The sequence below is a fragment of the Chlamydotis macqueenii genome, chromosome 2 (assembly GCF_036417535.1).
Source record: "Chlamydotis macqueenii isolate bChlMac1 chromosome 2, bChlMac1.mat, whole genome shotgun sequence".
NCBI lineage: Eukaryota > Metazoa > Chordata > Aves > Otidiformes > Otididae > Chlamydotis > Chlamydotis macqueenii.
In genome coordinates this window covers 132,920,248-132,945,703 of record NC_141557.1, presented here as the reverse complement: position 1 = coordinate 132,945,703, position 25,456 = coordinate 132,920,248, and the positions used below count along the sequence as shown (strand labels likewise).

The 25,456-nt window shown below is 38.1% G+C and overlaps 2 protein-coding genes across 2 annotated transcripts in view; both read left to right on the top strand.

The window, feature by feature from the left end:
- Positions 1 to 1,742, top strand: part of TPD52 (tumor protein D52) — a 41,324-nt gene extending 39,582 nt beyond the window's left edge. The window contains exon 8 of the transcript XR_015257717.1: positions 1,727 to 1,742. The gene's annotated coding sequence lies outside the window, so the exon portion shown is untranslated. The remainder of the gene's footprint in view (positions 1 to 1,726) is intronic.
- Positions 1 to 25,456, top strand: part of MRPS28 (mitochondrial ribosomal protein S28) — an 81,610-nt gene that overhangs the window by 258 nt on the left and 55,896 nt on the right. The window contains exon 2 of the mRNA XM_086740954.1: positions 17,322 to 17,503. Coding sequence (XP_086597080.1) covers positions 17,322 to 17,503 — 182 coding nt within the window. The remainder of the gene's footprint in view (positions 1 to 17,321; positions 17,504 to 25,456) is intronic.

The window sequence follows — 25,456 nt, the reverse complement described above, 5'->3', positions numbered from 1 at the left end:
CTTGGCTGTCGCCGGTGGCGGGCTTCGCTTTGCCTTCTGCTGACTTCGTGCACAGCCCTGCTGGCTGCTCGCCTGCCTGCTTTCACCTGTTTGTCCTTCTTCTCACTGCTTCACCCAGCGTAGTAAATATTCTACAGAAATGACGATTCTTACGTTTTTCTCTTTAACATAGAGTCGTAAAATGGTTTAGGTGGGAAGGGACCTTGAAGATCATCTATTTCCAACCCCACTGCCACGGGCAGGACCACTTTCCACTAGACCAGGTCACTCAAAGCCCAGTTAATACAGAAGGCGTACAAGTAGCTTTGAGTGTGTACAATACAAGGTATGGCTCAGTAGGCAGAGCTGCTTTCTAGCTTTTACAGGCAGGCAGAGAGAACGAGGAAAATCTTTAATTAAAAACAATTTTAGAAGGTCAGTTTGAAGAACTGTTAGGCGAGTGCTTTAGAGATTTGTAGCAGAAATACCAAGGTTGATATGCATGAAACACATGTGGAAACATACATGTGAAGGTGTCAAAAGAAACAGCAGGAGAGAGATTGAAAGAACAGTGTATTAATGAGGAAAAGTACTGTTCTTGGGAGTAAGATTGAGGATCCTGAAGGGCAGAAAAGATTTGTCCAAAACGTAGTTCATCATTGCCAAACAGGAATACTGTGAGAGGTGTGAAGAGGCCTTGATAACTGGTGTCCTTCATCCTCGGTGTTGCACCCAAGTGGTGCTGCCTAGACCACCTCGCGTTACGCTTCTTGTGAGTCTGTGGGTGTGAGAATGTGAGTGAATGAGATCTGAGAAAGAATGCGAGTGGTTAAAATGGATGCAGAGATTTTGTGAATAACCATTGCTTTCTCTGCATGTTGCACTGATTTTTGTCATGCTGATTTTCCCGGTGTCTGTTGTGACAGTGGCCATTAACAGACGTGTAGGGAAACAGAAAAAAGCAGTGTGTGTGTACTAACATATCCCAGAATATCTATTCCAGGCTGAAAACCCTGATCTCTGATTTTCCCTCTGTGCTGTTCTTCATCCTTGTTACTCCTCTTTTTCTAACTTTTCCAGTTCTGTTGGACCGCATCAGAGGCTGAGATTGAGTGTGCCTGGTAGGGTATAAAAATTAACATTGTGGATTAGTATTACAGGACTGGTTTAGTACTGGTAGTGTAGAACTAGAAATGCCTCTGTCACTGAATTTGGGGCTTGATATCCCAAATTACTACATAATCTGTAACACTGTTTTCTACTGAATATCCACTAGCAAGGCTGGCTATGCAAAGGTCAAAGGTCTGTCTGACCCAGGATGCTGGCTCAGGTGGTGTCCAAGGGGGATGTCCATAGGAGAGTTTAGGAAGGGATTCAGTTGATCTCACTGTAGAAGAACACTCCTTTGGGGAATTGAGGGATTACTTTTTTTTTTTTCTCCTTTTTTTTTTTTTTTTTAATCCTTTCTGTTGAAGTAAGAAGCTAGGAACTTACTCTTTTCTGTTTCTGTCTATAAATAAATAGTCATCAAGCCTTTAAAAGGTTCTTAACTAACTCAAATGTTTCATAGCATTCAGACCATAGTTTCCAAGTGGAGTTGCATAAACAAATGTATATAACACAGTACAGAAATCAAATAATGTAAAATAGAGAGCTGGACTAAAACTCTGCATTTCTCTACGCTCTGCTGAAATACTTTCTCACTTGAACAAGACAACGACTAGTAGCTTGCTTTGCAGTGTCATAGTGATGTTAAAAGCCTGACAATGAGATGGAGTAAGATTGTCAGGAGTCTGCTTTCATGCTGTTCTTAGCCCAGTTAGCAAAGCACTTGGTGAGCCCAAGTGTGATTGATGATTATTCACAGTTTGGTCTTTTAAGAGCCTGCAGGAGAGGGAGTAAGTTTTGGTGAGAATGAGTTAGCAGTGGAAGATGAGATACTGAAACAAAAGGGAAATGAAAGGGGTCTGGCTTGCCGTGTAATCTGTTGGTTCATGTAGTTTTCTGGAAATCACCTTTTCACCAATTTTAACTGATTTTTGACTGCTAGGAAGTGTGTTATTTGGTAAATAAAAACTTTCTACAGCCGGGAGCAACCCTGATGCTAATGTGGCGTAGGGCTGGCTAATACTCATGGGAGGATGTACTGGATGCTGCTAGAAAAACTCAAAGCATTAGAAGACCTCTTAAGGAAGTCCTCTGAGGGGAGTAACACACTCTCCTCAGGAGAGGATGCGGTGGCTCTGGCTGCAGTCTCCTTTTCTGGGTGCCGGGCATCTGCAGGATCTACTTTTCCAAGAAGTGGGAATGTGGTCTTGCTCATCCCTTACCTGAGCCACAGCCAGAGGAAAGCTTGTGTTCCTTATCTCTGCTGGCAAATAGACAGGTACAAAGCGCTGTCTGGCTTCTCGTGTACTTACACCCAGTGAGTACAGAGATGTTATTTGGGTCCTCAGTGTTTCTATTTCTTTAGGAAAAAAAATACAGTGATCTGATGATGTTTCTGCACTGATTTCCTATGTCAGCCGATTTTCCATCATTTTTGAAACTGCATGAATGCTATGATGTTTGGTAGGCAGGGGCTTATTTTAGATAAATGGCAGGAAAATGGGTGTGTTGATATGTGTTTGTCTAAGATGATTCAAAAAGCATTATGATATCTTTTGTCGGTAGGTTTTTAAGTCTTTTTGGGCGCAGCAGCAAGTGTGTACTGCTGGCCTTGCTTCGTAGTTGCCTGGTGATGTTCTCCACTGTGTTGGTAATTTTTTAGGATTTTGTGTTTTACTTTTCACCTTGAGTTTACAGTTCTGTTGTTACTGTTTGGGAAATAGTGGAACTTACAGAGCAGGCACTAAAATGTTGACTAAAATTATTAAAAAATTAGCAACATAGTAAGCAAAATGTTCTATGAAACCCACATGATATTTAACCTTGTCTACAGCAAGCAGCTTGCTCCTTGCTGCTTTGCCTTTTAGGTAGGACGTGGTGACTTTTGTTGATATGGGTAGAGCGGTGGTTGTTGAGCTATGTTCTTAGCTGGGCTTCCAACTAAGAACAAAAGTAAAACGTGAGAGTGAAGTAACTATTAAGAATAAATTGCATATTTTTGTGTACCGTGAGCTAAATAGTCTTAAAAGGTTTTAAAAAAATATAGTGAAGTTTGTCAAATGTGTTTTTAGGTAGAAATGGGTTATTACTATGATAGCTTTGCCACTGGGCTGCAATGTGTGGCACAGCGTGTTAAAACTTCTGTTAGTGCTGCTTTACTTTACAGTATCGGGGAACAAACCGTCAGGTGCATGTCAGAGATCAGTGACATGAGCAGAAGCACAGTCTCTGTTGAAAAGCAGAGATTTGCAGCAGGGATGCTGCGCTCGGGTTTGGGTGAACCTCCGCGCCCGGCACAGCAGAGGGCATTGCTTGTTTCTGGATGTAGCAGGAAAAGCAGCAGTTTGTGGAATTTCCTATGTAGTTCCTTGAAAAACGTATGTTAAGGAAAAGCATTTATTAAGAAGAAACACGACTGACTTTCCCTAAAGTTCAGATGGGAGGGACTTGGTTTGTATCAGTACATGATAATGACTAACTTCTGAAATAGAGACATTAGAAATTATTCTTACAGAAACATATATGTTTTTAAATTTGCTTAGTCACACAGAAGTTCTTTCCTGAAAGGATTCAGAAATTTGAGGAGAGTGTCTGTGTATTTTAATTTCTATTTTAAAAAATAAAATATCAATATTCATAAAGAGAAGAAAATAAAAACTATTTTAATAGGTGGTATAAAGAGTTACCTCATCTATTTATGTTTTAGAGGAGAGATTAAAAACTAAAACACAAAAGTGATAGTTTTAAAGGAATGTATTACCCTTCTGTTCTGAAGCTACACGGATATTCTTTATAAAGTACATGTCTGTCTTGCTTATGCAGTATGTTGGTAATCTCAGTTTCAAACAATGTGTAACACTGGATGTTTTGAAATCAAGCATTAAAAAAAAAAATCAGAATTATTTTAAATGTAACTGTTGATGGGAAATATTTCTCCCGGTCTATCTTCCCACCTTAGTTAAGATTTAGAAGATAATTTCACTGAAGTTAGTTATTTGAGAACAAAAATACTTAATTGTATGCAATTTTCACTTGCAGTTTGCATAGTGTGATATTTTTTAGGACATCTGTAATATTTGTGTGGATGGAGTGCATTTCCAGTGTTAATAAATAACTTTAAAACATTTTTGGTTTGATTACAAATGTGACAGCATTTAAAAAAACCTATATGCCAGGCACAGAGGTTACTCTTTTATGTAGCTTATCTTCTGGCCAGCATTCAACTACTGGAAACTGCTGACTAACTGAGAGCAGGACTTGCCAGTTGTGGGATTTGTGGGAGCTGGAATGAGTTTTCTTTACCTGGAAGTTTCTCCTGGCTTACTTTGTCAGCTTGTACAGCTGCATTTGAGAAACTTGGGTTATATCCACTCCTGCTGCGTTGTGAACACATCCTGGTGCTTTCAGGTTTGTGCTAAATAAGAACTGTATCACAGGCTTCTCAGTATCCTTTCAGCTGGATCTGCTGGAAATGCTGGTTTGCGCTGTAGTGGGAATGAGCTCGTTTCTCCTTGAGACCTTTGCAAAGGAGCAGTTTTAGCCCGTGAATGCTCTGGCTGAGGCACCAAAACTTGATTCTTCTGACTTGGGCTTGGCCCAGCTGGGTCTGTTGGCTGACCTGCTTTGCTTATGTATGGCAGAAGTGCTTGCGTGACGGGATTTTGTAAAATTCATGTCGTGTTGAAGCAATGTGCTCAGAAATGAAGTAGACAGGAATTTGAATGTTGTTGGTGAACAGCAGATAAATGATGCATGCTGCCCCTTTGGAGGATGTAATTATAGTTCAGTAAAATTTTGCACAGCTCCATGAGGAGGAGAGGGAATCTCCGTGAGGGAGACTGCAGTGCTCAAAGAGCAGTGGGCTGCATTTGTCTTCTGGAACTCGCTCCTTCAGGTTGCTCTGGGTCAGCAAGTCATTGCTTTGACATTGATGGAGGTCTGTGAGTGGTAGGCATATGTGATACACCTTGAACGACTGGCTGTCAGAGTGGAATCCCAAAATTCAAACTACTTGGGACTACCAGTATCATGGAGAAAAGCAAGTGAATGCCAGCTGCCTGCTCTTGATCGGCTGCACATGAGATATCTGGAAGAAGGTGCGTGGAACCATAATGTAAAGGTTAAACAGGAACTGAAATCCTTCCTAGTGGTTATTGTTATCAACAGGATATTTGCATCCGTTGCTGCTGTGGGAGATCCCAATTACTCTCTTAAATATGACTATTGAAACAGCATCCTGTCCTCCAGGAGCCTGGAAAAAAGAGCCTGGGAAGGCTGAGTGGTGATAAATGGAAAAACTGTCAAGCTGAAGGTAAGACAGTGCTGTTGTGTGGGATTACCAGCATCCCATTTCAGCATGGCAACCCCGTACAGCAACCTAAAATGCAAGGGCACAGACATGCAATTGCTCAGAGAAGTGATGGCAATCACTTCTAGGCAATCTAGCTGTACAGGCAGATGCTGAACTCAAAACACCATGGACCATTCTTAGGACTGTGTGTGCTTATCTGGTATGATTTTCTTTTTGATGTCATCTGTGCAGTAGGTTCACCCATTTCATCTCATTAAGAGAGCAGATGATTTCTATTCAGAATTGCACTGAAAGGTTAGACATTTTGGTTGTTCTGGAAGCTGTGAGTTTTGGTATGCTCACACCAGCAGGTGACCTGGTGTTTGCATGCTCCTTGGGATGATCTAGGAACTGGTGCAGGCACAGGGGAGAAGTATGTAAGAATTAGGGGTAGCTGGGAGGAACGTGAAAAGCCCTGGACATAGACGTTCAAGGCATTGTAGGAATCGCTTATGGGTTCCTGGTTTATTTAATCTCTTTCCCTATATTACATAGAGTAGTGTAAGTACCTAGAGAAGCATAAGTGATCTGAATTTGTTTCCTGTTACTGGTGAAGAAATTGCAGTAAGACTTGGCTCTCCTTTTATTTCTTAAAGCAGAACGTCACTGAACTTTCATCGGTACTGTTATTTTCACCTCTTTAGTTTCATCTGTTCTTTCTTTCCACTTCCCTGAAAGCTTCATGTTTTATTAAACTTGTATTGATACCATTGCAATGTTCTAATTTTTTGCTATAAAATAATAATTGAAAGAAAGATATATACATATATATATATATATATATATAAATACTTGATATTTTAAATGATGGATAGAAGTTATTTAAATTCAAGAAAAATAAGTGGCTTTATTGTGACCAGATTATGTGCTAGTTTGTGTTACGAAGTAAATTCTTAGCTCAGCATTGTTTAGTAAATGATCCTTCTGGCTAGTCAACAGCATATTTTCAAAGCTGCATTTGAAATTCTTTATGGAAGTCTTGTTTTGCAGTTTCTTCACTGTGTGTCCAGTCAAAATGTGAAGATAACTGGAAATCCTTCCTTTTACTGCAAACACAAAGAAGTTGGTATGGAGTCAACCAGTGCGGCAGATTGTACATTTGTAAGGTGTGCTGGCTAAGCTTTGGTGGTTTGGGCAGCATTATAGCATGCTAGCAATATGACTTCAATGCTTTCTAGTAGGTTAAATGGGCAGTTGATTGATGAAGTTTCAAAAAAAGAATCTAGAAGCAGCTGTAGATGCTTAATTTTTTGATACAGCTGTGATGTCCTTGCCCTCCCCAGATGTACTCTATTGTTTTATACTATTCCTCCTAAGCATAATTGCATAAAGTCACAGGAAAAAGAAGCACAGTTTTAAACTTTAGTTATGTGTGTTGCTGTTTATAATAACAAAAAAATCAGACTCAAACAAAATAGAGTATGACCTTTCACTGTTCTGATAAGGGGCAAGTATAGCCATAATTTGCTAAAAAAATCACCTGTCTTTCATAGTGCAGTATCTGTTGTAGGACATAGCAGGTTAATTGAAAAAAATTAAATTTGTTTTATGAACAGTATTGCTAAGTTTGATTTAGCAGCGTGTAGTAAGGCATTGGTAACTGATGTAATTTTAAAAAGTATTCTAAATAATTATGCACTTTAATGAGTTTGAAGAACAGTTCACTTACTGCATCTCGATGATAAGTCTAAGAAATATCCATCTTCAAATATATAAAAGCTGCAGATAGCGTTAACAACAATGTAAAGAGATTTCTAGTCAGCAAAGAAGTTTCGATATTAAAGTGCAGTTCAGGAAAACCTGCTGGATATTATGCACAGCATACTAATCCTATTCCTGTGATTTTTTTTTTTTTTTTTTTTTTTGAGATCTGCATGATCCTACTTGAAAAATGTAATTATAAGAGACAGATTGTTTTCACCGTGGTATTTTACTGATTAAGTGCTATGTGTATTTGGTTAATTGTTATTTGCATCTTTTAAAAATGTACTTAGTTCACAATATTACATTGTTCTTTATTACTAAGACAATATATATGCAAATATATATATACAAGTATATTTCATGTTCTCTGCACAGCTGAGATACTTTTAATTAGAAGCTATTCAGTATACAGAAATAAAATGAGGTTTGGAATATACTATATTCAATGAGTATTATTATTATAATCGTTTTATATATATATAATTACTATTATATTTTTCTTTGCTGTGTTAGTAAACTGTCTTTATCTCAACCCATGAGTTTTCCTTTCTTTCAGATTCTCTCTCCCATCCCACCTGGGACGGGGTGTGTGGTTGTAGGGTACTTAGTTGCTGGCTGAGGTTAAATCATGACACCCAGCAAGCTTGTCTTTCAGATAAATTTGTGAACTTAAAAATAAATATAATACTCTCTAATCTGCTCTTATGAGACCCCACCTGGAGTACTCCATCCAACTCTGGAGTCCCCAGTACAAGAAAGGCAGAGTGGGTCCGGAGGAGGGCCACGAAAATGGTTGAAGGGCTGGAGCACCCCTCCTATGAGGACAGGCTGAGAGGGTTGGGCTTGTTCAGCCTGGAGAGAAGGCTCTGGAGAAACCTTATTATAGCCTTTCAGTACTTAAAAGGGGCTTATAAGAAAGGTGGAAGGATTTTTGCCAGGGTCTGTAGTGACAGGACAAGGGACAATGGTTTTAAGCTGTAAGAAGGTCGGTTTAGGTTGGACAAAAGGAAAAGTGATGAGGTTGGTGAGACACTGGAATAGGTTGCCCGGATAAGTTATGGGTGCCCCATCACTGGAAGTGTTCAAGGTCAGGTTGGATGGGGCTCTGAGCAGCCTGGTCTGGTTGAAGATGTCCCTTGCAGGGGGGTTGGACTAGATGACCTTTAAAGGTCACTTCCAACCCAAACCGTTCTATGAAAAAAGTGTCAGTCATAATACATGCATTTAAGAAAGCAACATCAGAGTTTCTGTTCCAATATTACTTTTGGTGTTTTTTGCCTTATGAGGGCAGTTGGATATCCACTTAATGTAACGATCTAAATGGGATTTCCTAGAGGCTTTTTTTTCAGTATTACTGTAGTTTACTTAGGGCTAAATTGAAAAACAAATATATTCTTCATTTTCCAGGGCTTATGATTCAGCTGGTTTCAAATGGATTGGCAAGAGCTGCTTTCAGTTCTCCAGTTTACAACTAAGGTTTAAAATACTATCAGATTGTTTTGTCCAAGCTGCATAGAAGGCTTACAGAGTGGATCATACTCCCTCAGATGTTCCATGGGGGAGAGGGTGCTCTTATCCAGAGACTTCAGTTCAGGTGTGATCCGAAGCTGTGCTGTGACAATGAGATTTCTAGCACATTGTATGCAGCAAAGTCACTGCCAGATTTTACCTTCAAGTTAGCAGTGAGTATGGAGATACCTTAGCTTCTGTTCCCGCGCTCCTTAAAGCCTAATCCTGCAGTATTTAAAAAAAAAAAAAGTAGTCAGGGTTTTAATGAAGAGATCTTTACGAAATACTGTTAGATTTACACAGTAAATTAGTTGCCAGAAATCCTAATATCTGCAGTGTAATTTAAATGATGATTTGCCAAAACAATTCTCACTAAGGGATGCTTAAATGCCTAATTTCAGCTTTTTAATTCCAGCCTTTTTGGCTGAAGAGTTTTGTTTGTTTTGCTTTCTAAAATAAAACCACATTTCCTCACTGTGCTGAGGACAACGTATGGATGTTCCTCTTGTGGTTGAAACAGCAGAAGTTTGCTTTGCTTTCTAGCGGTTCTTTGGGGGTGCTTATAGATTTAAGGTCATGGTGGGAAATAACTCTGGGCAATTAAAACCCTAAGTGTGCAAGGCTTTTTGAGAGTTAATAAAGATTTAATAAAGATAAGAATGAAAATATAGCAGTCAATTTCCCTCATCCTCTTCTAGGCAAAAAGAACTGTTTTCCTTTGCTTTTTCCCATCATAAAATCTGAGTGTTTTTTTTGCTACAAATTTGTAAGTTTTAGAGGAAAAACTTTCAGTGCTCTCCTTCAATATCGGTTTTGTAATACCATATCATATTAAAAATGGTTCAGTTTTCTGCCCTCTCTTGCTTTCTTCAAAAATTCCTTTAAAAAGAGGAGTACAGACCCTATGTTTATTCCAAAACTTTATAATTTGGAGTTTGCTGCCGTTGAGGGTGTAATTCAAATCATTACTCGGGTATGGGCAGAAATTAATGAATATAATATCTGCTGAATTTTTTAGTTATACTGATATTTCTTCTACTGACTGTAGATATTAAATAATTATATTAGAATATATTAGCGTATTTATAACTAAAATAATTCCCTTAAAGAATTCAAGTCATCATAGTGTAGGCTGGTGTGCAAGTGCTGTCTTTGCAGAAATTAGGCCTTGTAACAATCTTTGCATAGGAAGTGATTCATATGAAGCTTTTTATAAATATCTTCTTGCCTGCTGGCTGGGAAGCTTCCAGTTTTGTCCTTGACTGCTTCAGAGCTCTCCTTTGTGACTTTGCAGTCATTAATCTTAGACTTTTCCCTAAATCACTGCTTTTATTTTTGCTTTGAATCACATATCCTCCTTTTATGCTTTCTCTTTGGACTATTCTCCTTCTGTAGTTTTATTAAATAACACAAATCTTTGCTTTTGTTTCAGCTTTATACAGTAATTAATCTTCAAAACTCTTTTGCTGGCAATAAGTTTATATTTGTTCTTCACTTTTATCTGTTTGTAAGGACTAAAGTGGCAAAGTTTCTTGTTTAAAGGAAGCTGAGGAGATCGTGCTTGTCTTTGTGGTTGCCCAATTTGGGTTGTAAGTTGAATCTGTTGGGAAACTATGAACTTCAGTTGTTTGATATTTTTTTTAATAGGACAAAACCTCAGGCCACTAATCGGGGAGGGAAAAGAAGCCTATTACAGTGGGGAAAATGCAAAACAGACAGTAGACTTTAGAAGAAGAAACTCTTCAGTTCATGCTGATTTTGATTATAACTTTGTGCTGTAAGTGGGATGAGGTTATGCTGTTACTTAAGAGCCTTGGTAGGTGAATTTTGTGGCAGTTGTATTTAATTACTTATGTGCTAGCTAAAACTTGTGCCCTAGTTGGCATTATGCAGAGCTGTATGAGAATAATCTACCTATTTTCTACTGTGTGCGTAGTTTCACATATCTGATTTATCCATAAACATTTGGGCTTTTAAAATAACAGCATTTTAGTGTTTGCCTTGGTACATATTGCAGAATTAAATATCAGGCTTCAAAAAAGAGTAGAATAGCCTTGTACATCTTTTAGTCACTGGAGCATCAAGCTGGTGTCTATGGTATGTATTCTCCATGTGTGAATAGTGTATATTAGCTAGCAATTTGCAAATTGTCCTCGTTAATACTACTTGACATGAATGTTGTTTGCAAATAAGAGGATAGCAAGTAATTTGCTGGTTTTTTTTGCAAATGTCTCTTTTTTGAACGGTAGAGTGGGGATGGAGGAGAGAAGGTATGTGTCATACTGAAGACATGGTTCCTGTTTTTACTGTATGTAAACTGTGGGACAGTATTTAAAGAATTTGAAGGAAGAAAAAGAACTCTGTATCAGCCTGTCCTTTGGGCAGTGATGCGAACGGTAGAGACCTGAGGCGGGCAGACTGGGATGTTTTGCCCAGCACAGAGCTACTTTAGAAGAGGAGACAAAAAGTCTGTGACTGCAGGAGGTTTGGAGGGCTCTGCAGGTTTAGTGGGAGTGCTGTCTTGGTAGACAATAGCTGTACAGTGGAATGAGGCTGAAGATGCAAGACAGGATCAATTTTTAAGAAATCTAGATTAGATACTTAATAGAGGCTGGCAGTATTTTGGAGTAAATAAGTAATAAATGCTAGTGTCAGCTCTTAACTTTTTTTTTTTTTTTTTTATAAACATTTCTTTCCTACTAATAGAGGAAGCAGAGCTTTTGCTTTGAGAAAGGTCTAAAATCACTGATAACTGCTAGACACAAAGTTGTGAACATGTTCAAAGTTGGAGGTACTTGAGCTTAACTTTTCAAGGGGAGACTGAGAACTGTACCTCTCTGATGTGAGTTGAAGGTCTGAGGCCTAAAATTTGAGTGATTATATTCTGAGACCAGAGTAAGATGTATTGAACTTCTCAACAAAGAGTTATCAGCATTAGACCAAGCAGTTTAATATATAAAATGAAGGTGGCACCCAGAGAAATTGCTTGGAACTGTAATTGCTTGGAACTGTAATTGCTTGTGTGCTTGTACATCCAAATTTCAGTTGCTGTAGTCATATATCGGTCCTCTCAGTGCTCCTCCTGAGTCTTCGCTCTCATCTCTTGGAAGAGCTTCAGAGTGCAGGGAAACCATGGTGGTGAAAACAAAGCTTGATGCTTGTTCTTTGATAAATTTAGGAGAACTCTCAAGTTGGCAATGCTTCATACGCTGTTGCTGGATGGAAGGCCATTACCTGCTGGATGCCAGGTTTTCTGGTATATTGTCTGAGTTGGTCCGGTTGCCTTTAAGATGGTACTCTTCTACACAAAGGATTTTTGACTTAAATAGAGCTTGTTGCATTCATTTGAGTAAAAATAGTTAAAGTACACTAGAGAGGAATTTGTTAAATGAACTGTGTGAATCACTGTGATCTGTTACCCTAGCAGTGCCTACAACAGCTTTTAAAAAATTCCTTGGATTTACATCTATATCTAAGCAACAGTGCACCATTTTAGTAGTTACAAGGTGTGGAAAATTGAAGTTTAGTGGGCTAGTAGATAGTGAAAATTTTTTAGGTTGCTGGTTGAAATAAGTGCCTGATCAATATATACTTGGTCAGAGAGTAGCTTAATGTACTGTGTTTTGTTTCAATATTCTTTATAGCAGGCTCCTAGTCTTCTCTCTTTCCTAAATAAAATAATATATGTTGAAGGTGATATCAGGAGGTCATCTGTTCAGGCCCCTTGCTCCAAGCAGGACAGACTTGATTCAGGTTGCTCAGGGCCTTTTCCAGTCAAGTTTTGAGTATCTCCAAGACATTTGACCTTTAGCTACTGTGGCATCATCCTAACTTGTTATTGCAAATCTATTTTCCCATTTTGTTGTTTTGTGTAACTGACTTTGGACAGAAAAATCTCTCTAGCTATGGAAGACAAATTTGCTAGGAATGGAGGGTTGTGTTCTTTGCATGCTACTTGATGTTAATGTGTCACTCACCCCTTAATTGTAGCAGTCAGATTACCAGTCTCCCATCTCACTTCTCCATGTTTCATCCATATCTCTCACATTCGAACATGCACGCTACTTGCCTTTGCAAGCAAACATAAAACACATAGCTAGGGTTTGAAAGACATACTGGTCTGTGGGTGGGATAGGACCACCCTGCTTGTATAGTCATAGACTTTGCTCCAGAAATAGTATGTTACATTCCTCCATAACTTCCTTACATAACTCCATTGGAGTTACTGCTTTCGTTTGGATCTTACTGGGGTTTAAACCTGTTACTTTTTCCACTCTTGTTAATATCTATCGTCTTGCAGAGTATTCTGTTATTGAAAGAGCTACTGTTTTTTATTGAACTGCATGCACAGAAAGTGAGAGGCATCCAAATATTTGTGAAAAACTTTATAAACCTGGAAATTAGAAGGAATATCAAATAGGTTAGACATTTAAGAAGGAGGAGGAAAAAAAAAGCCTTCATACTTCAGGTACTTGAAAAGAATGTGCCCTTTGTGTTTCTGAATTTTGTAATATTCTCCAATTTTTGCAACTTGACATGTTATTGATGTGTTATCTATCACAGCTGTGTGGCCCACACTCCTTGAGAAGTAGAAAAGTAGAGTGCTTAATAAATTATGTTACTGTGTTATCTTACTATCTTATTGTTTTTCTGTAGTGCTATTGTGGGAAATCCAGTTAAGGAGATTTAGAAATCATGGAGGAAAGTACTCAAAATGTTATTAAATCTCTTTGAATGCTTGAGATAAATTGCTGTTTAATGAGATCTCTTTTAGGTTATGCAGAAAACTGGAGAAAATACTGTGTTTTAGCTCACTGTTTCTAGACTGTTCAGAAAAGAATACTTGATAGGAGTAACCAATGGAGTCTCTTGAGGATTCTTGTATATGTGAATTAGATATTTGTACTCTTAAGAAGTTCCTCTCCAGGAAGCAGGATGGAGAATGCTGCAGACTTGTAGACCTGTGATAGAATTCAAACAGATTCCCGTTGGCTTCTTGGAAAACTGTCCACAATGAAGAATAGCCAAGGATTTCTATGTACATGAGCATCTGTATCTTAGTTTAATCTCTGTTCCAGTAAGGAATGAGCACATCTGTCAGGGTGTAAAGATAGCACTTACATGTCATGTACAGAGATTATTTCACAGGCAAGTTTGCACATGAGAGAATTTTGTATCAATATTTTTTCCTAGTGGAGATAAAAAGATGGATGTTATTAACTAGAATGGACCATTTTTGGGTGATAAAAACGGGAAATCCATAGGATGTTAGTGACCCATCTTCATGATGTGGACATAAAAATTTCACAATCAACAAGTTGGGTTTTTTTTTAGGGTAGAGAGTCTACTGTATGTGCTGTCGAATGAAGGCAATAAGAATGAGGTGAATGCCATTTAACGAGTGTAATTGCCAAGAGATGAAGGAATTTACTGTGAATTGTATTACTGCTTGAAATAAGCTCAGTGTTATTTGGTGTGTTCAATGACTGTTACTAATGCCATCTTTCTAGATAACTTAGGAAGATTTCCTTCAAACGAAACTCAGAAGTTCTCTTGATCCTTGCTACTAGGTCAGACTTTTCCCTGATGATCTACATATAAGAAGAGGTGAACCTCCTCACATCCTGTTGAAATAGGAAAACAAAGCTGATCTTTACCTGAGACCTGAACTGAGCTGTGCAAATAATAACATATGGCTTGCTTTGTGGGGTTCTTGCTTTTTTTTTTTTCCTAGACAGATTTTCATATTAGTTTGCCTTCAGAATAACTGAAAATATTCTGGGATGAAATTATAGTAGTCTTGTCATCCTGAGTTTACATGTTGCTGCCATGTTGCCATGTTCTTATCTTTGCCCTTGTCTGTGGGCACTCTTACACTCATTTTTTTTCATCCTGATACTCACTTGGTCCCTTGGTGATCTAGTTTGAAAACTAGACCATCAGAAAACTATCCTTACAAGAAAGTAAATAACTTTTGTTTCTTACATTCCTGAAACAGATTTACTTCAGGTTAGGACAAGTTTCAGTAGTGGCATAAGGGGACAGGTGTTCTGTCTGGGAAGGAGTGGAGAGGGCAGGATGAGGCATGGCAGCACCAGCTTGCTTGGTTTAAAAACTTGCAGACGTGTCCTAAATTAAGAAGACTTCACAGAGTTTTTGGAGGACCCGAGAAAGTTGGGTTTTTTTGTTTGTTTCTTTTTTTTTTTTTCCTCCAGATGTTAGGTCTCATAAATGGAGCAGGTAAAGTTTTTGGAAGGATGATCTATTCTAAAACACTAGTTTTTGAAAAGCCAGCATCTCTGCTAGTTGATAATACTGTGCTTGTGTCTGTCTCTTTGGTATCATATATGCTGCCCTTCTGTATTTACATTATGTGTGTTTCTTAAGTCTCTGCCGGCAGCCTCCCTTGATAACGTTAACTCTTGCTTGGGAAAGTTGTTTTCATTTGTAGCCCTCAACTGGTCCACCTGAGAGACTGAATGTCCCCTGGAAATCCTCTGCTGTGAACATTCCTGCTGTCAGTTTCTGGAAGATTGTTTTCATTGGCATCGTCTTCCTCAGACAAATCAAGTTGGGTCAGGAGTGAAGGATGGAGAAATGGGATAATGGTGGTTTGGGAAGCAGGGAATTGAACAATCAGCTCAAAGTGTAGAGTAGTTGGCCGTTTAGTAGTATTTGAGTACCGTAACTTGGTTTTGAGTGACAAGGTATAACTAAGATGAGACATACCATCTTTGAAAACAATGTTTATGAGCATACAGGATGATGGAAAAGCATTTGTTACTTTACAGGGGCAAGCAGTTGAATTCCAAAGCAATCGGGTGATTCTGCACGCTCTAGTGAGTTCGTAGTGAGAAAGTCAGCGGAAGACCTCTGAATTTTGCACTTTGTATCTCAGTTTCACTTAAAACAGTTTTTCACATTTCAATATGAGAATTTCCTGCCCAGGTGGAGTCATTTTGAGAGGATGTTAGTTTTGAAACGTTTACTTTTAGGTTACAGCTTGTTGATTTAAAGTTGTATTTAGATTGCTGCTGCCCTCAATTCATATGATCAATCTCATTCAAATGCTTCCTCTTTTTGCTTCCACTGATTTGTATTTCTCCTTGGAGCGCTTATAAATGCATGCTGTACAATTAATCTTCAGGTGTTTGAATTCAGACTGCATTGTGAAATTCAGACAGTCCTGTATTTGGAACCTTCTCTGATATTAGGTTTCCTGTATGACTCCTACTGCTCTGTTTGTGGTTTACCGTCACCAGCAGCTTTCTTTTTGTGGTGTGTGTGCATGCACGGGTACGCATTGCACTTTTTTCAGCCCGTGTTGTTGGGATTTAACAGTTCCTGTTCCTCAAGCAGCAGATTGTATCAGGTGTCAGATCTCTAGCTTATGTAGTTCCCGAGGCTATGTTGTGTCAGAACAACCGGCACTGTTTGTGTCTTCCAGCAGAACTGGAATTCAAAACTGTCTCTTTTGGCTTTCCCAAGAATAAAAGTTTCCAAATGTACAAATTGAAAATGATAGCACTATTCTCTGTTCATATAAAATATAGATGGATTTTCAGCATCCACTTGAAGTGGTCAATGGGGGGTGTTGTTGAAGCTGACAGATCTCTAAACCTTTAATTGCTTGATTATTTTGTTCCATTTAGTTGTTCTGCTGGATTGAAAATAGTCTGAAATCCTGCGTGAAGTAATTATTATATCAGTTAATGACTGTAAATGCAGGGGAAAATAGGCTCTACTTTTTTGGATCTGTTTATCCATCTATAAAATTATTTCCTTACATTTTGAATCTCCCCTTTCATTCATTTCTGGCAAGAAGACTTTTCTTATTAATTGTATTTAAAAGGTGGTAATCTTAAAAAGTGGTCATATTTAGTCTATCAGAGAAAGCTTATGTGAGATTGAGTCTGACTTTGATGTAGCTGGGTATTTTCGCCTAGTGTGTAATGGGAAGCCTGTGATAATCAGCTTACTCAGATCACATAAGAGAGATGTCTCCAGGAAGAGGAGGAGGAGGATTTATGTTCTCCCGTTTTCCCAAAGCTCTATGAGAATAAACTTGCATTTTGTTTATTTAGTTACTGAATTTAAATATTTACCTTGATATTGTAGAGTGAAAAATAAGAGAAGTGATGATTCAATTTTTTTTGTGTGTTAGCTCAGTCTTGTGCATGCTTTCTACTTTTGCTGCTTTCGCAAACTGGTTTTGTTCTTCAAAATAAAGATTTAAGTATTATTCATTATTAAATAGTTGCATGGATAGCTACAAGGTACTAATTCTGTTTTGGTTTTCACTGAGGAGATAACAAAGAGACGAGAGAGCTTATTTTCAGGAGTATCACCTAATATCGGGAATGCATTTTTGAGTCCACTTACCTAACCAACAGAACTGGCACATCTTTTCAGGAGATGCAAAGTGTTATGTTTTTATGTGACTGAATTAATGAAAGCTTTACCTTTAATGTATGAAATGTTTGGGGTTGGAGAAATGTACCAGATGCCTTCTTAGAAGTCTCACTAAAAATGCACCAGAAACATGAAATCTTTACTTCTAATTTAGTGAATAAAGCCTTTTTGTATGTTACAAGTTTAATTTAATTCCTCCTTCAAGTAGTATGTTTTATGAAATTTTTTTAAAATTTTTTTTTTTTATATTTATCTGTAGGTTCCTTCAGAGAAATCGGAATCCTTTGCATCCATGCTGAGACGCTCTCCTTTAATTCAGATGGGACCTGCCAAAGATAAAATTGTCATTGGTCAAATATTCCACATTGTAGAAGATGATCTTTATATAGATTTCGGTGGCAAGTTTCACTGTGTGTGCAAAAGACCAGAAGTAGATGGAAAGTAAGTAATAAACTTACAGTAAGCAATTAACATATGTGAGCAATGTACTGAAATGCTTGTCTAATGGGACTTGACCATCTTCTGGACTGAGTTTGGATAGTTCTTATGAATTTTGTGGTTTAAACTATAGAAATAAACGTATTGTGCAGAATGAAAGTATGATCCCAAGCAGATTTGTGTGGCTCAGACAACATTGTCTTGAATGCAGATTCCTTTGCAAGTTTGCAGAATTGCTGTCTACATTATTGCAACTTACCATGACCAAAGGAAGTTACTGGGTGTTTTGTCACTGAGGAAAGGGGACATCATTGTCAACCAAGTTGTTAAAACAAGCACAGTTTATTGAAATACTTGGGAGTTTTGTCAATGTGGAACTTTAATCCCCTGTAAATTGTAAGCCTCCTTAGGCAGGAACTCTCTATGCTAAATATGTATACATGAGGTGGTGTACTGGGGAGTTTGCACATTATTTGTGGTAATACTGTTCGTAGCAGATGATCAGTGCTAATGTGGTCGATTATTCCACATTGTAGAGGAAGATTTTTATGTAGATTTTGGTGGCAAGTTTCACTGTGTGTCCTGAACTAGAACAACTGTACTGGAGCTAGAACAGTTGTGCTGGGGAATGTAGTAGTTAGAGCTAAAAGATAAGGAAGGAACTAATTCAAGTGGAAATGGTGTTTATAAGCTTTTTAAACTGTCTTTAGCAACCTTATGATTTTATAAAATTCAGAGATATCTTGTCTTTTTAATTTGTCTCCAGGTTACTTTAACACTTAGTTTTTAGTACGTAGACAAAATACCATGTTTTCAAATTCATAACATCAGGGTATTTTAGTACATCTCTCTTCTCTTTATTCTTTTTTTGTTTCCTTGAGAGAGGAGGAGCATCTTTGTTAATCTACAAGATTAACAATCTGAAATTGTTGATTTTTTTTTTTTTTTTTATAAAAAGACTGAACAAATAATCATACGTTCGTGTGCAAGTTTGTGATAGCATTTTATCAGAGCATTTGTATACTTGACTGCCTTTTTTTTGACAGGTCTGTGACTTTGAAAGCAGATGTGATTCATGGCTTAGAATGAACAGAGTCCTTTGTGCCCATCATATTTGGCAGCAGGTGAAGATTTTTCTTAGTCTTCTGCTGCTGCTGTAGTGGTAAAGCCCTTGTTGCTCTTTTCACCTCTTGCTAATTCTAAATAGAGATGAATTTTACCTTTCCCAATCCCATTCTTGCATGTCCAAGGAGTATTTCTATATTCATCTCAGTCTATGACCATTCATTTTGTTTTGTGGTAGAGGTCAGACCAGAGCTCCCTGTTCAGCTGAACTTGCTTCTGCCAGGCCCACTCGACTTTTGCACATTGGGGAAGCCCCTTCTAGAGCATGGAGGAGTTTGTCCTTATAGATCAACAGCCTGTTCCTTTTAACGTCAGGACAGCTTCTTGTCTACCCCAAATAAACCAAAGTCTTCTGTCCTGAAGCCCAGTTCTTTTTTCTGCTACTTGCCTTTCTCACTTTTCCTTCAGCGTTTAAGCTCTGTCATTGGTGGTCACTGCAGCTGAGGCTGCCATCAGCTACCACCTTTCCAAACAGTTCTTTCCTGCCTGTGAGTAATGTGTCCAGTAGAACACCTGCCCTATTTGGGCTGTCTAGCACCTCTGGCAAAAAAATGTCATCAGGGCACTCGCTCTGGATTCCTTGCCCCCCTTTCATGTTTGTTTCTGCTTGATCAGACGTCAGGACATTTTAAGTCCCCTGCAAGAAGCAAGCCTGCAATCACGAGTTGGTTTCTGGTTGGCTGAATGAGGCTTCATCCACTCCCTCTTCCTGATCAGACAGCCCATAGCAGATGTCAGTTGTCTTTGTTGGTCTTCTCTCTGGTTCTAACCCGTGACTCGCAACTATCTACTTGCATGGTTCATAGCAAGGGTCCATGCACTGATGCCCCTTCCTTGCTTCCAGTGCAGCCCTCTTTACCTTGTCCCATGTTTGCTTACATGCTTCCTCGCAGATTTGGGGAGCAGGCAACTTTGTGTGTTGTCTTCAAATCCCTAACTACAATTCATTCACTTTGTGAATGTTGAGTCCACCGCTCACCATTTCCTTGTGTAGTGTTACTATCTCATTTTGTCATGGTGCTCTGGAATACTTGGGTAGCAAGACAAGTTGGAGGAAAGTAATGAAATGCAGCTTCCTGAAAAAGCTTACAAACAGACAAGTGTTTGTCCACTCTTTCCCTGCTCTCATCTTTCTCCTAATGCTGTATGTCTGTTCTTCCATTGCACGTCACAATGGTACAGCGGGAAATGAGGCCCAAGGAAACTGTCATTGGAGCAGATGCTTCAGAGTCAGTGGTCCATTGTATGCTGGGAGCATAAGCCTGGAGCTGAGAGGGTCTAGGCCAGTTATATTTTTGGCTGGCTATTATAATGGTAAAAACGAGCAGATCCATATAGGACTAGTTTATACTTTACTTTGCTTTTGAGTGGGAGTGGGGAGAGGGGAAATTAACAACCTGGGTATTTTTAATGAAATAAAATTAGGAACTAAAGGCATGTTCACAAAATGATACAGCATTCACAACGTTGAGGATATGGTGGCAGTGGAAGTATTAGTGTTGATACTCTCTATCTAAGGGACTTAGAGCATTCATTTGAGATGCAGGTGATTCAAATCACTTTTCTCCTCAGTTCAGTCCAGGAAGCTGAATTTGTCTCTGACTCCTTAAGTGTTTAAATGCTATATGGAGCTAGTCCTCTAAATAAAAATATTTATAAAAGAAAATAAATAATTTAAATAAATCTTGCCACTTTTTTCCAATTTATTGTGTTTCTGGAACTGGAATTTTTAAAATTTACCTGGATTTACAAAAAATTGCAGTCACAGGCAATATTTTGTTCTGTTGTTTAGCTTGCAGCTTGTCATAATGTGCTGTGTCATATAACATAGTTATAACTGGGATTTGTAAAACAAAATTTTCAAAGTACTTGTGGAATCAAAAATAAACATGGAAAACTGCAATCTTAGTTAACTGCGTGTGTCATCAGTAGCATTCAGATGCTGCTGAGTTTGGATCTCCCTGCTTATTAAAAAGTAGTGAGAAGACTTACGCCTTTGCTTGTACAATTGCTTTGATCTGCCTACGTAGTGAAGACAGCAGCTCATTGATTTACAGAGTAAAGTTTGCCTTATCAAAACAAAAATGATCTTTTCATACGTTGGCCTCTTAGTAAGCATGAAGGCTTAGAGTCTTTCAGTGGATACTGACTTCTCTTTGAAAGGCAATAACTGCTTTTGATCCCCAGAATAAAGGTCAAACTAGTGGTTGAGTATTTTCTACCAAAGCTTGAAAGTACTGGGTAGAATTTGCAGTGTGTATTTAGATCTGTACCAGCTTACATTGGTGACTGCAGTAAGACTTTGTTACTGTTATTTCTGTTCATTCACTTGCTGATGAAAGTGACTTTATCACCATCTTGTACATGCATGTAATCAGTAGAACTGTTTACTGTTTTGTTTGTAAAATGTTTATTGCTTGTGCCAAGGAGTAGAATGGGCGTGTTAATTTACGAATGATGGATAATTTCTTGAATGCTATCAGTTCAGGACAGAAGAACCAGATTTAATCTTGAAATGTGGAAATTCCTGATACCATTTTTATGAAGTTGATCTTGAAAGCATGGTTCTTCTGGCACCTGTATTCTGATGCTGATATTTGTTTGTACTGTATTGTCTTTTCAGGTATTTGGGAACTCCTCCAAAATATTAGTCTAGCATCTTTAAGAAAAAAACCCTCTCTCTTGCCGTTTATTTAAGGAGATATCTCTATGAGGACATGTGCTTTTAGTATTTTCTTGATCATTTGTCTTTTTTCTCACCAGAACTCAACTATTTTCATGATCCTGTAATACAATTTTCCTTTTATTGTATCGTGTCCTTTGCTCTTTGAAAGTGCTAGAAGTTACTTGAAAAGAAACAAAAATCCTACAAGAGGTTCTTGTCTGTAAAGCTTGTTCTCTTAAACTACTCAGTCCTCATCTTAACAGTTGTGATTTCTTGGGATGTCCAAGTGAAAGACCTTGTAGTGCTACCACCATGTGGCCATAAGAAAGGATTCCAACCTCAACATATTCTTTGTGTCCTGATTCCTGCTAGGATGGAGCTAATTTTCTTCCCAGTAGTTGCTGTGTTTTGGATTTAGTATGGGATTTGGTATGTGAAAAATGTTGACAACACGCTGATGTTATGGGTTGTTGCTAAGAGATCAAGGACTTTTTCCAGCTTCCCAGGTTTTGCTAATGTGCAGGTGCAGGAAGCTGGGAGGGGTATAGCCAGTAGTTGACCCAAACTGATTAGGCTAGGCCAAAGAGATTATTCCGTACCATAGAAGCCATGCTCAGTATGTAAGCGGGGAGTGGCCAGTGGACAGCTCTCTCTCTTGGGATCATTCCAAGATCGCGCTCAGTTCTGTTCTGTGATCACTGCTCGGGATGGGCTGTGTTGGTCGCCAGGCAGTGAGAAATTGTGCATTGTTCATTTTGTATATTCTGTTATCATTATATTTTATTATTATTCTAATTGTTAATATATATGTTATTATCTTTTTCTTTGCTATCCTAGTAAACTGTCTTTATCTTGTTTTTCCTTTCTTTCTGATTCTGTCTCCCATCCCTTCTGGTATGGGGGAAGTATAAGTGAGTGGCTGCGTGGTACTTAGTTGCTGTCTGGGGTTGAACCACGACCCTTGAGTAAAAGAGGAACTACAAAAACAGGTATCTCTCACTTGGAAAGTTTGAAGTAGCTGCATAAATACATTTTTTTTTTTCCCCATCAGGTCTTCTGAAGTAAATGTTAACCTTTAAAAACAAAAACAAACTAACAAAACCCTCCACAAACTCTTAAGTAAAAGAAACCTTAGAACAGTAATGGTATGAAATTTAAATTGAATAAACATTTGAACAATCTGATAGCTATTTTCTCTTCGTTTTCACTGATTGTTTTCCTTCTTCTATTCCCTTTGGGAAAGCTGTTCCATAGGATTGCAAAAAATATATTTTATTATCAGCATTGATGGTATTGAGATTGGAAGCATGCATCAGCTTAGTTAGAGACCAAAGAGATTGTTGGTAAAATCTCACTGGGGTCGGGCAGGGACGTATTTGGTTATAAATATCAGCAGCATTTTGTATTTTTGGGTTTATTTAATGTAACAGGAATATCTATTACACTTACATTTTCAAGATCTTATTTAATATGTGCTGTACGTACTTAACATATACTCTATTAGTAAAAACATGTTTCTTGATACTCTGTGACTTAAATGTTGTGTTAAATTTGTGTTTTATGCCAACAACATATATCAATTCTGTAAAGCATCCAGAGTTTATACAAATGAGAAAGGGTCTGTAGGAAAGTAAGGGTGAAGTAACTCTTCAGCTATCGGAAGAAAGTGCTGTATTTTTTTTTTTCATTCTTTTAACATGCAGAAGAAATGAAGTCCTAAAGAGGAAAATTTCTGTCTTAGATCTCCAAATGGGCAGCAACTTAATCCATGGCAAAAAGGCGCTGTTATAACCTGCTTCTGCCATTATCAGATGGAATTCCTAAGAACCAGAAAATGTGGAGAGGGGTTGTGCTGCCTGTTGCATGGTCTGCACCTGAACTGTTAATGGCCAATTCCCATCAGAAGCACAATGGCTTTCAGCAATTTTCTAAAATGTAGGATTGCGGGACCAGCTTCCAAAGAGGATTACACTGCACCTCTCCATGCCAGTGTAATGAAGCTTTATTTTCAAAGAGTGCTACAACCCTCCAGCAACTCAGTATTATCAGGCTGTAAGATCAGAAAGACACTTCCTTTATGTTGCAGTATGCAGCTGGTGCAGGGATTTCCAGCATATCCTGTGGCGATTTTACTTGACACCTTTTATACAGAGCATATTTGCCAAACTTAAATAGTAGAGAAGGGAAGAAATAATTTGATGCTCGTTGTGATTTAGAACATGACAGCTTAACGAGCATCATAAAACATTACCTAATGCTGTTTCTGTAAATTGTATCAAAATATTTACACTATTTGAATGGTTGCCAGGGTGAATTTTATTTGGGAAACATTTTAAATTCTTCTCTTTTTGTTCTATTTTTAAAATATTTTATAGATAAGGGTGGAATGGAATCCAATTAAAAATAATGTATCTTTTTAGACTACGTAATGTGAATAGGGTTGGCTGTTTTCTAGCACATTCATTTTATTAAGACAGTCTTGAATTTAAGTTAATAGTGATGGGTGAAGCTACCTAAAAGATCTTGTAAGACTAAAAAGATCAATTTCTGGAAAAAAAAATCCAGAGATACATGGAGAGAGATGCTCTGCAGGGGAGAGTATTTCAGTAAGACACAGTTTGGTTTAGTTCTAGTTTGTGTATTAAAGTATTAAATAAAGTCACAGCACGTTAAACTGGAGGGTGATTTTGGAGTTAACTACTCCATTTTGATACCGTGTGAATATACATCTTGAACAATTAGTGCATCTTTCAACCAGAATGAGCTGCCTCCCACAAAGCATGGAGTAAGCTACCTTGTTCTTTTTGTGCAGCAAAGATACTCGCACAAGGGAAGATGTCATCGTGGGGTAAATTCAGCTTTTGCTTGCTAAGCCCTAGTTTCCCTGACTGTTGTGTATCTAATAGTGCGAGATTACTATGGAAAGGTTTAGAGAGACGATGTTAAAGACATAACCTTTCTAATGCTTTCCTTTAAGACCAGATAACTGGCAGGAGTCTAACTGCGTAGAGACACCCAGCACCCTAGTCTGTTCTCTGGGGCCTTCGTTCTTTCATTGCCAGAGGAATCACAAGCATCAAATTCACGCTCAACGTGATGTCTGTGACTAAGTGGGAGCAGAGTCTCTGAGTGGCAGTATGGGCCACCCACATGATACAGATCTGGTGGCAGTAGAGAGACTTAATGATGTTTTCCTTTCAGTATGTATTTCTTACTTATCCTGTACTTCTGCTGACTGGAGTGGTGCTGTTCTGGCAGCCTGGCACATCCTACAGCTTTCATGTCAAATGTTGATGGAACTAGTCCTGCTGTAAAAAAAAAAAAAAAAAAAAAAAAAGGTAATTAATGTGATATATAAAGGAAACATTTCTTTCTGCGGTAATGCTGATTTTAGTTTTACATGTTTGCTTTTACAGTATTCAGCTTCCTTTTTACTGTCTGTTGCCAGCAAAGTAGCATTTGTCTGTAATGTGTCATTCTCAAGGGGAAAGAAGGAAATTGCTAACCAGCACTACGAGTGATATAATAAGTTATGCTTTTGCAAGTACAGTTTTGAAACTCATGCACATGCGGAAGAAACAGGTCATATGAAAGAGACTGAAAACCTGTAGAAACTTAGTATTTTTTCAAATTCATTTATGCACGTTGAAGGGACTGATAAAATGCACACCATGCTGGATCAGTGTGCAAAAATATTTTTTATTTCTGTGCTGTAGTTCTTGCTTAGAAAAGGCTCAAGGTCTTCCTCAAGAAAATTTTTTTAGCTCCCACTTTTAATAAGTGAGGAAAATGAACACAGTAATATCCTATCAGCATTTTTTCATTCTATTTGTGTGTTCAAATTGTTGCTGATAGCTTATCAGCATTAAATTGGTGTTTTCCTCCTTCACTACTTCCCTTCTTCTGTTGTAGTTTTTATTCCCAATAGATCAGTCTTTTTCTCTGAAGGCTTTCTAGTAGTAACCACACTGTAGGAAAAACTCTTATAAGATGATGAAGAAAAGGTGTAACCAGTCTTTTAGAGAGAAAACATTATCTTCATTCCTTCCATCATTTTTTGCTACGATTGCCTTATTCATGTGCTCTGTTGTTAATTAGTTGTACCCCATCTAGACTTATTCTCTGTATTCTTTTTTCCAATGCTGATTATATATTTCAAATATAAA